At 38.6% G+C, this 13,087-nt stretch overlaps 1 protein-coding gene across 4 annotated transcripts in view; it reads left to right on the top strand.

Annotated features, from left to right (window-relative positions):
- The first annotated feature begins 914 nt into the window (after positions 1 to 914).
- LOC109894814 (neuronal PAS domain-containing protein 3) overlaps positions 915 to 13,087 on the top strand; it is a 382,790-nt gene continuing 370,617 nt past the window's right edge. The window contains exons 1-2 of one of the 4 annotated variants that reach the window (XM_031828698.1): positions 915 to 1,313; positions 2,019 to 2,403. In XM_031828698.1, the coding sequence (XP_031684558.1) occupies positions 2,252 to 2,403 (152 nt within the window). In that variant the 5' untranslated portion in view covers positions 915 to 1,313; positions 2,019 to 2,251. Of the gene's footprint in view, positions 2,404 to 4,169; positions 4,682 to 13,087 lie in introns of those variants that run through there. The other 3 variants (XM_031828700.1, XM_031828699.1, XM_031828701.1) reach the window with 3 other exon arrangements.

Genomic DNA, 13,087 nt, shown 5'->3' with positions numbered 1-13,087 from the left:
GTACCCACATCCATACCCACACATGCAGTCAGAGCCGGCTCTAGCCTTTTGGAGGCCCTAAGCGGCATTTAGTTGGGGGGCCTCCGCCACCATGTAAGAAAAACATTTAAGCACCATGATTACTACAAGTTTAAATAGCTGGCCGCTAGACTAATTTACCAATCTAAAGTGTTTTTGCTGACATGGGCTAATTGAGTGACTGTCAGTGACTGATGTATCAAGAGAAAAATTGCTGATGTACCACCAAAAAATTGCAACATGTGTATTCTACTATTCTAACTCTCAACAGAAAGTTGAGAACCTGATTGAGATCCTAAAACATGGATACATTTTGGGGGGGAATTGATCCTCGGGAGTCGGGGTAGTGGCCTGTCCCTGATTAACATGGTATACATATGTTTATTAACTATGCACAAGCTTCTGCCCTTCTGAGGGGAGAACATTATGCTATAGAATGTATCATGTGTTATGGTAAATTTGAGTTGGTGTCCTCTGCAAGCATTAAGTTCAAGCAAACATATAGGCTTAAATGTAAAATCTTTAAAATAAAGTGATGTTTTTTCATAGGCAACTTGTCTGTATAAAATTATGAAGTACTACTCTTCATCTGTTTTACCTTTTCTTTGTCTAATTGTATCTAGTTTGTACTGGCTGTACTGTATATGTCAAACACTTGCACTGTCTTGGTGTGAGATGACTTGGTGGTATGTTAATTTGTGCTTTACCCGCTTAATGAATGGTTATAGTTTCAGCGGAATCGAATTTACCCGTCTCCCGGGCTGCAATGGGTTACCGCTGCTGCAGCATCCTTTGCGCGTTCCTGTCATGGTCTTTGATTGGCTGGAATGGGGCGGCGCGCTCAGGCATCGCTTGCGCGAGGCATCAGCAGCTGCTGAGGCCAAGTTCATCAGCTCACACGCGCTAGGAATGGCATTGCTGCACACTACCAGATCACACAACAACACAGTCTATGGGAAAATTCACACAGACAGCAACACGCTTATTTACAAATTATCCGATGCACATTAGGGCATAGCAAGTTGAGGAAACCTGTACCGGAGACACCTCACAAAAACAACAGCACATACAGATAGATAGAGCACCAGTCAGTCAAGAGGAGAGGGGGGTTCAGTCCTTCAAAGAAAGATAAGAAAATATCACACTTCAATTGTTGGAGAAAAACTGAACGCGTCAGCGTTATTTGGAAGTTTTTTTGAGCGATTTTTTTTGCATACTGGCCTATCATCACATCTCGGCATCCTTACAAATAGCATCGGTCCACTTTGGAAGTGACGAGTGTGCCAACAGTAGTGGTAGGGCATAAGATAATTTTTTGCAATCCTCTCATTCTAATCTAGGTTTAACGATTTGGTCAGCGAACTATTGCTAACTTTTGTTGTGTCTATGGTGTAAGTCTAACACGTAATCAATTTCAAAACGTTAACTTGTATTGTTTTGTTCGTAATAATAACAATTGGATTGGAATTTTGGAAAAAGATGGTGTGCGCACCGAGAATGGAAACAGGTCCGCGATTGTGGCTTTAAGCCCTTTATTTTTCTAATATTTTAACAACAGTATTCAATTTGATTATCTTACAGAGATAAAACTTCAGTACATTCTAAATAACCTTATTGGTGAGCTTTTTATTGGTGAGCTTCGGTTCCCGAAGAAGCGCCTGTCAGTTTGTTCTCCTGTTAACTTTGTAGGTAGCCTAAAACTTCCTGACCGGCTGTCACTTCTTATATTTCAACTTGTAGATCACCAGATATCAATAACTCTAATCAATGTTTCAATTTTACATATAGGAAATGCTAAACCGAATGGATACATCTAATTGCTGAATAGATCAGAAATATAAGGCTTGACTTTTCAACATTTTACGCTAGAATTACGCGTGATAGTTGCAGTAGCCTATTTGGCAAAACATCATCAACATTTTGTCATTATATCTAGATAAAGATAAATAACAATATTAATTTATCTTTCCACGGTCTCCAACCTACACATCCCTGCGTAGAGGACGCGTTTCCTGCCCCGCACACCACCGGCATCAATGTCATTGCTAACCTCCTGAAAGCTGCAGTTGTCTCGTCGCTGATACAGAGAGAAATCCAGACATAGAATGGCCGATGAGCTGGTGACCGTCACTCATGGGATTGTGGTGTGACTTGTTCGGCTGGAGGGAAGACTGCTGATATTCTTTGAAAAATCTTCATTGACTCAGTGCGTGTTCAATCTACCAGAGCAGGGATGATCAGGATCTTCCCGGATTTCAGCGTTCAGGTGACGGCGGCAGGTGGAGGAGCCGGGGGAATGCCATCAGGTCCTGCGGTGGGGAGAATCCCCGGTACCACTAACGGGAACCCGCAGAACGTCCAGGGGATCACGTCCTATCAACAAAGGTATGTTGACCTGACCACTGGGGAAATGTCTTTTGTATTGTTTTATTTCACAAATTCTTTAATTCAGACACGGGCACAATACTAGTCTTATGGATATGTTATAAGTCACTGAACAGTTTGGGTTGTTTAATGGTCATGGGCAGGCCTACCACGTGTATAACATAAGGCATTATCAAGTTTCGAATTATGCCATTTAGCCTATGCAATATAGGCCACATGGATAACAACAATAGTTCAATTGGCTACAACCTGCAAATGTAGTAAGTCACTTTACATGAAGTTGCATGTTCAATGTCATGCATAAAACAACACTTGGCTTGACAATCAACTTATTCTGAAAGATTTAAACTAGGCTATCCATGAGACCTTTATTAAGCCAACGATCATGAAAATGCCCATATTCTGAGCAATCATTCAATAGACTATTTTACAATCACTAATATGGGTAATATATAGCCTACACTTTACATGCTACTTGATCGTGTAGGGCTGTAACACATATCAAAGGTAATTAAGGTAGGTATATGTTATATAGGCCTATGCTAGTTTCTCAGAACATACCAAAACCACAACAGAGTGTAAATACAGAGACTTAATGGCTGGCAAAGTTACCACATTGACATTACAGGCCTGAATTAGAAACTATGGTATTCATGATTAAAAGCTTTTGCAACCCACAGTTAAAATCACAAGTATTTTAGAATGACTCATTATATTTTATTAAACATGTTGGGCAGCTTATATTGTTTCAAGTAAAACAAATAGCCCTATAGATTAGCCTATAGCTACAGGCCACATCAGCTGTCTGAAAGAGAACATTTGAATGGCAAACAATGACATGCTAACCTGTTCAAATATACATTTTTCAAGAAATTGGCTGAGACTAATAATCCATGGCACTTTTTCTAAAGCAATTACAATTCTTTGATTATATTTTAGCCAATATAACAAAATAACTTGTATAGGCTATATTTTCAAAACAACAATTTTGATATGGTTAGCTGTATCACAGATGAATTCTGAAAGAGCAGAGATTTCTTTTAAACTAAAAAAACTATAAAAGTATATAACAAAACAAGAAAAAGTTAACACAATTAAAATCCACACTTTGTCTATATTTGCAATGCTACATCAGGACGTTTTGGGATAATTCTAGGCCTTTTACCCTATATCAGAATATTTCCTTCCTGAAGTTTTTATTTGGCATCTGGTAAACACATTTTACAAACAAATAAAGTTGCACAATAATTTAGAGCATATGACCGGTCAGTGACCTTGACCAGTCATTGATTGAAGACTAGTTTTCAACTCCATCATTCTTGTTTATCTGATGTGACACTCGAATGATAATTCATTTAAATGCAAATGCTTTAACAATTAGGCTAATGCATGGGTGATTCATAGGTTATGTTATATTACACTAAAATAGCTTGCTTTTTTAGATCAGACTACAAAAGTTAATCACAGCCAGATAAATGAAATAATAGGCCTACTTAAAACAGAGATACAACCGTATGTAGGTGGATATATTTTTTATTTAAATTATGAATCTTGATGTTGTTAGTGATATATAGTCACGTCCAATATCTGCAAAAACTATTAAGATGATCAGAAACAGTTCATTTTGTGAGAAAACGTCATAATGCAAAAATGTATAGATACTTCCAATTGCAGAACAAAAAGCAATTCCAAGGGAATTTGCGTATTGCAACCTGTATAACGCAAAAAAAAAAAAACTGTTTCCAACTACAACTGAGTGGCGTTGTTGCGCCGGCTGGAGAGAAGATGTGTCCCTTTTCACATAGAGCGAGCCAGGAAAAGCTGTAAAATGCACAGACAAACAGACTCCTTTACGAAGCAACGAAGACAAGAGGCTCTTGCGGAAAAATGTAAAGATAGGCTACGATGTTCCCGTTTATAGTGTAGCAATTCCACTGTTACAACCCGAGCTCCATATATCAGGAGAGCAGCTGGATTTGAGAAGCATCCCCCGGTTTCCACTCACTTTTCTTGGCATGCCTTTGGAGCTCGATCTCGGTTTTTTTTGCTCCGTTTTTCACGCTCATGAACGCCAATACACGGAGACAGGGGCACGGCTGGTCCACATCAGCGCTATGGCTTTATTTAAATACACCTAGTCTACATGACGCATTGCTGTCAGACGGCACGGCTTTATGTCAAAATAAATCTGAAGAAAAAAAAGTAAGAAATCAAATAATTGCAGGAAGATGGCGCCCACCAAACCTAGCATTCAGCAAGACCCTACAAGAAGAGAACGGTAACGCTTGGATTGTTCTTTTTCTATATGAAAACGTTGACGCTTATGACTAGATGCTATGCAATTTTGAGTGGAGATGTCAGAAGTTTCGATGTTGCCCTTTTCAGCAGGAGTGCATCTGATAATTGGGGACCTTGGCGTTCGGGTAACAGGTATAGAATGAGAAGGCGTATGTTATAGGCTACTACAGAACAGCTAGTGCTGGCCAGCAATGCAGGCACTTTCGCATTGTTTATGTGCTAAGCAAGGTTGTTAACTGTCGTAAACATATTCATTCATCGATGACAATGCCGCTGTTTGTTTCTGTGTAGATGGAAAAGCTGCTTGCTAGGCCAGGCAGGCTGTGCTGTTCTGTGTGCGGTAGTGGTGATTCTCTGCATGCTGTTTTGCAGCGGAACCTCAGTCAGTCTGAAGCTTATGTGAGAGCGAAATTAGCATACACCAGCAACCAGCTGTTGAGGAACTTTAAATGTAGCACATGGATTACTCTATGTTGTCAGATCAGAAATTAACCTCTGGTAATGGTTCTAGTAGACTTGTAGTTAAGGACAACACTGTGGCTGCGACAGTCAAATTGTATCATAGCTCATTTGCATGTTTTGAAAAACAAGCAGGTGATTAGATTGAAATGAATAATGGTATGTTACTATCTGTAGTTTAGAGTGGCTCTTGAAGGCAGCAATGAGTTGTATTTTCACAAATAATATAAACATTCATTATGATATAGCCCCCCCCCCCACCACCACCACCACCACCACTACATGAACAAGTTAGAAATAGGCTTTAGGATCAGTTTATGACAAACACTGACAATTTCATAGCAGACAGTTTTAATCCATTCAGAAAGTATTCATCGCCCTGACTTATTCCACATTTTGTTGTGTTACGGCCTGAATATAAAATGGATAAAAAAATATTTAAAAATCACCCATCTACACACAATATCCCGTTAAGGACAAAGTGAAAACATGCATTTATAAATTTAAGCAAATTTATTGAAAATGAAATACTGAAATATCTCATTTACATAAGTATTCACACCGCCGAGTCAATACATGTTAGAATCACCTGTATTCAGCGATTACAGCTGTGAGTCTTTCTGGGTAAGTCTCTAAGAGCTTCGCACACCTGGGTTGTACAATATTTGCACATTATTCTTTTAAAAATTCTTGAAGTTCTATCTAGTTGGTTGTTGATCATTGTTAGACAGCCATTTTCAAGTCTTGCCATAGATTTTCAAGCCGATTTAAGTCAAAGCTGTAACTAGGCCTCTCAGGAACATTCAACGTCATCTTGGTTAGCAACCCCAGTGTATATTTGGCCTTGTGTTTTAGGTTATTGTCCTGCTGGAAAGGGAATTTGTCTCCCAGTGTCTGTTGGAAAGCAGATTGAACCAGGTTCTCCTCTGGAATTTTGCCTGTGCTTAGCTATATTCTGTTTCTTTTCATCCTAAAAAACTCCCTAGTCCTTGCCAATGACAAGCTACCCATAACATGATCCAGCCACCACCATGCTTGAAAATATGATGAGTGGTAGTCAGTGATACATAACACTTTGTATTCCGGATTTAAAGTACATTTCTTAGCTAAATGTTTAAATGTTTTTCACTTTAGTGCCTTATTGAAAACAGGATGCATGTTTTGAAATATTGTTATTATTTACAGTCTTCCATCTTTTCACTGTCATTTAGGTTAGTACTGTGGAATAACTACAATGTTGTTGATCCATCCTCAGTTTTTTCCTATCACAGCCATTCTTAAAAAAAAAAAAATAGTTATAGACTCAAGACATTTCAGCTTTTCCTTTGTAATTAAAAAGACTTTTTTTTGTACATTATTTCACTTTGACATCATGGGGTATTGTGTGTAGGCCAGTGACACAACATCTAAATTGTATCAACTTTAAATTCAGGCTGTAACACAACAAAATGTGGAAAAAGTAAAGGGGTGTGAATACTTTCTGAAGGTGCTTGTGTGTTATTGAATACACTGCGAGTGCTTTTATTGAACTGAACCAAGGGGTTACAATGTATCAATGTTTGCCGGGGTGTAACTTGTTAGGACACATTGTATCTAACACATGATTGTGCTGCATTTTAACGATACATTGCTGTAAATTCTTCTCTAAAAGGAAAAGAAGGTTAGCTGTCATTAAGGAACTTTAAGCTTAAGCAGGTACATTTTTATGGGTATGTGAGGAAAAGCAAATATAGCGAAAACTTGAGATGGACCATTATTGTCAATAGGCCTACTTGCTATTGTGAATTACTATTATTCTATACACATATTGTTAATAACCCTAATTAAACATTTACTATCTTCCTGGTCTGAGTGCACCCTGCTATTTCACTAATTCACCATTTCATTCAGTACATTTACAATTGCAGCAGCAGCATCCAGCCAGCAGCAGCAGGGAATGTTTATGCTAAGTCAGTCTCTAGTAATCTCTCTGGCAGGAGCATATTTGTGTGCCATTCTGGGCTATATCTGAGAGATAGGAATCTTGAAGATGGAATTAATTTTGAGGGGGGAAACTTCATAGCCTGTGCATGAGTGCTTTCTTTATCACCTGTCTCCTATTGCCAGTCTGCAGAGGTAAATCAGACTCTGATCTGTTATTCTGCTCCACTTGAGAGTTGAACTTAATAACACTTGGGTCTGAGAATTCTGATGAAGGACTAGGTGAATATATTTAATTTAATGCCCCTCTTAATAGCATCCTGATGTTTGCCAGAGTGTGTGTGTGGGGGGGGGGGGCTGTTTATAGTTGTTGCTGTCCTCAAGGTGGTGTAATCTGACTAATGCCATCCTGACTAGGGCAAGCTGGCTGGATTAAGTGTTAAAATTTAAAGAGAGAGAGAGTGAGAACGAGAGAGAGATAGAGAGAGAGAGAGAGAGAGAGAGAGAGAGAACGAGAGAGAGATAGAGAGAGAGAAAGGGAGAGAGAGAGAGAGAAAGAACGAGAGAGAGATAGAGAGAGAGAAAGGGAGAGAGAGAGAGAGAACGAGAGAGAGATAGAGAGAGAGAAAGGGAGAGAGAGAGAGAGAACGAGAGAGAGATAGAGAGAGAGAAAGGGAGAGAGAGAGAGAGAGAGAGAGAGAGAGAGAGAGAGAGAGAGAGAGAGAGAGAGAAACGGTGTTGGCTTGAGTTCACACAACAGAGTAACTAACCGCAAAGTTGGCATTCTTTCACAAACCATTTCCCTCCCTTTGGGCAAACAAAAGTGCTAAATTGTCCTATTTCCTATTCTGTTCACTTCAGAAGATTTATAAAACATAATTAAGAATGAGTATAACTATGATTGCTATAGTCTGGAGAATGGAGATGGGAGCAATGTGATGGTGTAGTTGCTGTAGGCAAAGCATTCGGCTATGTTTAGTTGAAAATGATGCCACATTTTACTTTTATTTTGATGGAATAACAGAGGGAGCCAAGCATTTTTTGCTAGTGGTCTCAAATATTAAAGCATTGCATTATTTTACCCTCTGCCTTTCAATGTCAAAATATGTCAATATTTGTAAGAACACACAAAGAAATGAAATTGTTTCAGTACATAATTATTGTTTACAATGAAGAGGTAGGCCTTACTGTAATTTTCTCTTGTCATACACGACTTGAACCAGGCAGCAATGTACATATAGGTTTATTGTAAAACATGTTTCTACTCGTCTTTTAAACCATTTTCATGTCAACTGAAATAGTAGAAACATGTTAGATGAAATTGCCTTTTTTTTGTGTGAGGGAGAGCGTTGTACCAAACCAAATGTTCAAGGAAACAGTCATGCCAGAAATTAACACTAATGCGTTATTATCAGAAAACAATGTTTGTTATGGACCTTATTAAAAATATATCCCTTTCACATCACAGCCACAGCACTCCTTATTGGTTGTTTTCATAACGATGGCGATGGTGCACTAGATTGGGTGTGTTGCTGTAAAACCATGGTACAGAGAACACACTATCCAATCCTATCGATTGAATATTGAATAGTTAGAGAACAGAGGTGTATAACTCTGTTTATTTATCACAATTAGGATTGATTTCTGCTTTCTGGTGTGTGTCTCTCTTTCTGGCTGCACACATATGGTCCCCGGCACTGTTGATTACCGTTGTTCTCCCTCTTTCCTCTGTGTGTGTGTGTGTGTGTGTAACTGCATGGTTACTGTGAAGGTCAGAGTAGAGAGCGAGAGATGCGTAAAGAAGATGCATCCTGGGTAAAAAGGTGTAATGGTGCAGCCAACGGGTTGGAGCTGCTGCATTAAAGCACAGCAGGGCTTGTCTTACAGAGAGACGTGTGTTTTATTACTCACGTCATGACGCTGCTCACCACACACTACTTGATCGTACGTTTTTGCTGTTGTGTAGATTCCAGGCGTGTCTGGTTGACTGACTGGCTGGCATTTGTATCATCTTTAGACTGTGTCATGTGTACTTTAAGTGGTAGTGGTGGGCTCATAGAGAAACACCTGTTATAGTGACCATGAGCCAGCAGGCCAAATTTCACATATTTGTCCACTTTGGGGTGGCAAAGTCTAATGAGGATTTTCATTAAGGTTTATGTCTGTGGGTTATATTTTGGTATGATACCCACGTATCAGAGGTAGCTAAATGTGGTTAGCACTGCATTATATGTTATGATCCCTATGCGGTTAGTATGCGGTTAGTTCGGCCAACAGGATTGAGGTTATGACATTTCGTTTTGTATTATAAGGGAGCAATCTTCTCAAACTTAGGCAATTTGGTATGTTATTAACTTCATAATATAACACATATTAAGGTATGAAACAATTGGAATGATAATTACATCTCTTGGGGCCCACCTTGTGGGGGGGGTCAAAGGTCATACATGTAAGCATTTTGGGTTATATCGAGCCAGAATGGACATTATTATTGTGATGTGCTTTGTTATCACATGGTACCCTAGAGATGACAACTGCACCAAATTTCACACAGAACAAGGTTAACCATTGGGAAAGTTATTTTATTTCAGTGAAATTCAGTCACCATAGATTTAGTCTATATTCAGGCCCAGCAGCCTATTTTCAAGATGGCCGCCATTGATTTATTGAGCATGGCCATAACTGAATAAATCATTGGTGTAATAACACCAATAATGGCTTAAATTGTGTGTTACAATCAGTAAAATCCAAAATGATGGCCCAGGTATGTCAGTTATATTTATTTAGGTAAATATTAGCAGAATAGGTCTACTGATGGGGAAGCTTCTATGCATAGTCACTTTAATAACTCTACCTCCATGCATATATTACCTCAACTAACCGGTGCCCCCACACATTGCCTTTGTACCAGTACTCCCCTGTATGTAGTGTTGCTATTGTTATTTTACTGCTGCTCTTTAATTACTTGTTACTTTTATTTCTTATTCTTATCTGTATTTTTTAAACTGCATTGTTGGTTAGGGGCTCTTAAGTAAGCTGTAATACCTGTTGTATTCGGTGCATTGTTGGTTAGGGGCTCTTAAGTAAGCTGTAATACCTGTTGTATTCGGTGCATTGTTGGTTAGGGGCTCGTAAGTAAGCTGTAATACCTGTTGTATTCGGTGCATTGTTGGTTAGGGGCTCTTAAGTAAGCTGTAATACCTGTTGTATTCGGTGCATTGTTGGTTAGGGGCTCGTAAGTAAGCTGTAATACCTGTTGTATTCGGTGCATTGTTGGTTAGGGGCTCGTAAGTAAGCTGTAATACCTGTTGTATTCGGTGCATGTGACTAATACAATTTGATTTGATTTGATTTAAAATATATTCAAAAAAATAAGTCAGAATTGCAGATTTCTTTTGCCATTTCAAAAATATTCCATTGAAGCGCTTAGAAAATCTTTCAGAAGCATTGATGTCTATTGATTAAAACATGTTCCTGCATTCAAATGACTAGTGGCCTCATGGGTGGAATTTTAATCATTTTCAAAATGTCATAATTCATAAACATATATTTTTTTAAACAGCCTGAAAATCTGGTGTTTCTATGTCAAGCGGTTTTTGTCTTCTGTGATGTATACAAAATGTAATATTGGGATGCAAACTCAAAATGTAATACATTTCATCTCTATATCTGACATGGTACAGGTGTCTTCTCTTTTTAAACCCAGAACCATGTGTGTGAGGTGCATACTTGGGTTTCAAAGTAGCCTTGTTTAAGACTACCAAGAAACAATCTGTGTGACCCTGATTTAGCCCACTGCAGTAAAAGGTTAAAATAATATGTAATATGATTCTATAAATTGTGTTAACATCAAGAAATGTGACGTGAAATCTGCCTAGTACATTGCACCCTATATAAAATCCCATAGGAATGCATTACATCCAGCAGAGGTACAGGTAACCCATTTTTGCAAAATTCCTTCATATTGAGTGTCCCAAATTTAACATAAAGCTAGTAAAAGTCTAAACAATGATGCATACGTATTGCTGATTTAACTATAGGGTACACATTTTCCAATATGGCTGCCAACCAGCTCCATTGGTTTTAATTGGATTGGTCTGACATTGCCACAAATCTTCCAATAAAATGTGTAATATGCCTAATTATAATACAAAAATTACTATAGTTATGCAGATAACACAACTAATTTAGCCAGGTTTGCAAAATATATAGTCTTTGTAAAATATTAGCAAAACATTTTTGTTGTTGTTGCCTAAAACACGATTTATATATCTGTTTTTGATCGGTATTTGCATCCCTAATTTCTCTATTTTATTTTCAAACATTATATAATAATGATATACAAGATTATGCCATATTGTTAAATATACAATCTGTGTATTGTATCCTGTCAAATACACTGCATTCCAACATAACATTATAACAAACCGCCTAATGATGAGGGCATCAACTTACAAAGCTGGTGAAGTATTAAAGCCTTAGGTTTACAGTCTTTATATATGGTGCACAGTTACACTATTTGTATATTGTGTATATTGTAGTATAGGGTCTACTGAAAAATGTATTGGTTAGTGGCTGTTGGGGGTTGTCGGGGGCACTAGCATTAATCCAGTTGCTAAAAGGCTAGATTTTTTCTAATTACCAATTGCAGAATTTTTATTACATTTGTCAACCATTCACTGAACTTATGGCTACAAAAGGAGGTAACATACAGTATTTCATTAAATTACTTAGAAGGTTGAAGGTTAGAGTGCACTTTTAAGATCATGATGACAGGTACAGAAGAGCTTTTAATCACCTTTGTGATTAAAAGAGATCATTTGTCTTGACCTAAATCTTTGTGCTAACTTGCTGGGACAACTCAACAAATGACAGAGAACTCCTTTCATCTTAGCATGCTGAGTATTGCTAAACAGCAGACTATTATAGGTGACAACTATAAAACCAATACGTTACCAGATTCGATCTCTTGCACTTGTATTATTTCCCAGTATGACCAATTTCCCTAAAACAAATACAGGTAACTGCCAAACTGAAGGAAACACCAACACAACGTGTCTTAATAAGGTGCTGAGGCACCACGAGCCAGAACAGATTCAATGCATCTTGGCATAGATTCTACAAGTGTCTGGAACTCGATTGGAGGGAACCGACACCATTCTTTTACGAGGAATTCCATCATTCGGTTGGTGGTGGTTGAAAACGCTCGGGCGCCGCTCCAGAATGTCCTTGTAAGTGTTTATTTGGGTTGAGATCTGGTGACTGAGACGGCCATGGCAGATGGTTTACATGGTTTTCATGCTCATCAAACCATTCAGTGACCACTGGTGCCTGTGGATTAGGGCATTGTCATCCTATGCAGGCATAGCCATGGTTGCCAAAATAAAGTGGACACATTTTCCCACTGGCCCATTAGACTATTAAGCACTATTCTCTCTGCTTATCTATGCCTAATACTATAACACTCATATGAATGAACTCAGTGATATTTATCCAACATAGCTATTCTTATACACATACAGTAAGTAGTTCGCTAATATAGCTCATACCCTGTTATTGCCCCCTGAAAATTCCATGACAAGGCACAGGCAGGCACACAGAAATTGTGTTGTGTATTTTAAGAGAATGGCTGTGCAATATCCACTCTCTCCCACCTCACTTCCCTATACTGGAGGGGATGCAATCACTACAGGTCTGCTGACGGGGCAGATTTTTCAGGTGCCTGTCCTTGAGCACAGTTCAATTACCAAGTACGATTGTTTAAATACAAGGTCTCTCTCGCTCTCTCCCTCTCCCTCTCTCTCTCTCTCTCTCTCTCTCTCTCTCTCTCTCTCTCTCTCTCGTCCTTTATCTATTTGTAAGAGCATGACTGTTCTGTTCTCCCTGCTGGTTTCCTTTGGGAAATAACCATTCTCTGTATTCATCACAATCACTGAGCAGCGGCTTGACTTACAATACTTAATGCCTTTGTTTGCACACCAAAGTCACGACTTTAAATAGTCACAGG

The sequence above is a fragment of the Oncorhynchus kisutch genome, linkage group LG7 (genome assembly GCF_002021735.2).
Source record: "Oncorhynchus kisutch isolate 150728-3 linkage group LG7, Okis_V2, whole genome shotgun sequence".
Classification (NCBI taxonomy): domain Eukaryota; kingdom Metazoa; phylum Chordata; class Actinopteri; order Salmoniformes; family Salmonidae; genus Oncorhynchus; species Oncorhynchus kisutch.
The sequence above is the reverse complement of the archived record's forward strand: the minus strand, read 5'-3'. Positions and strand labels throughout refer to the sequence as shown.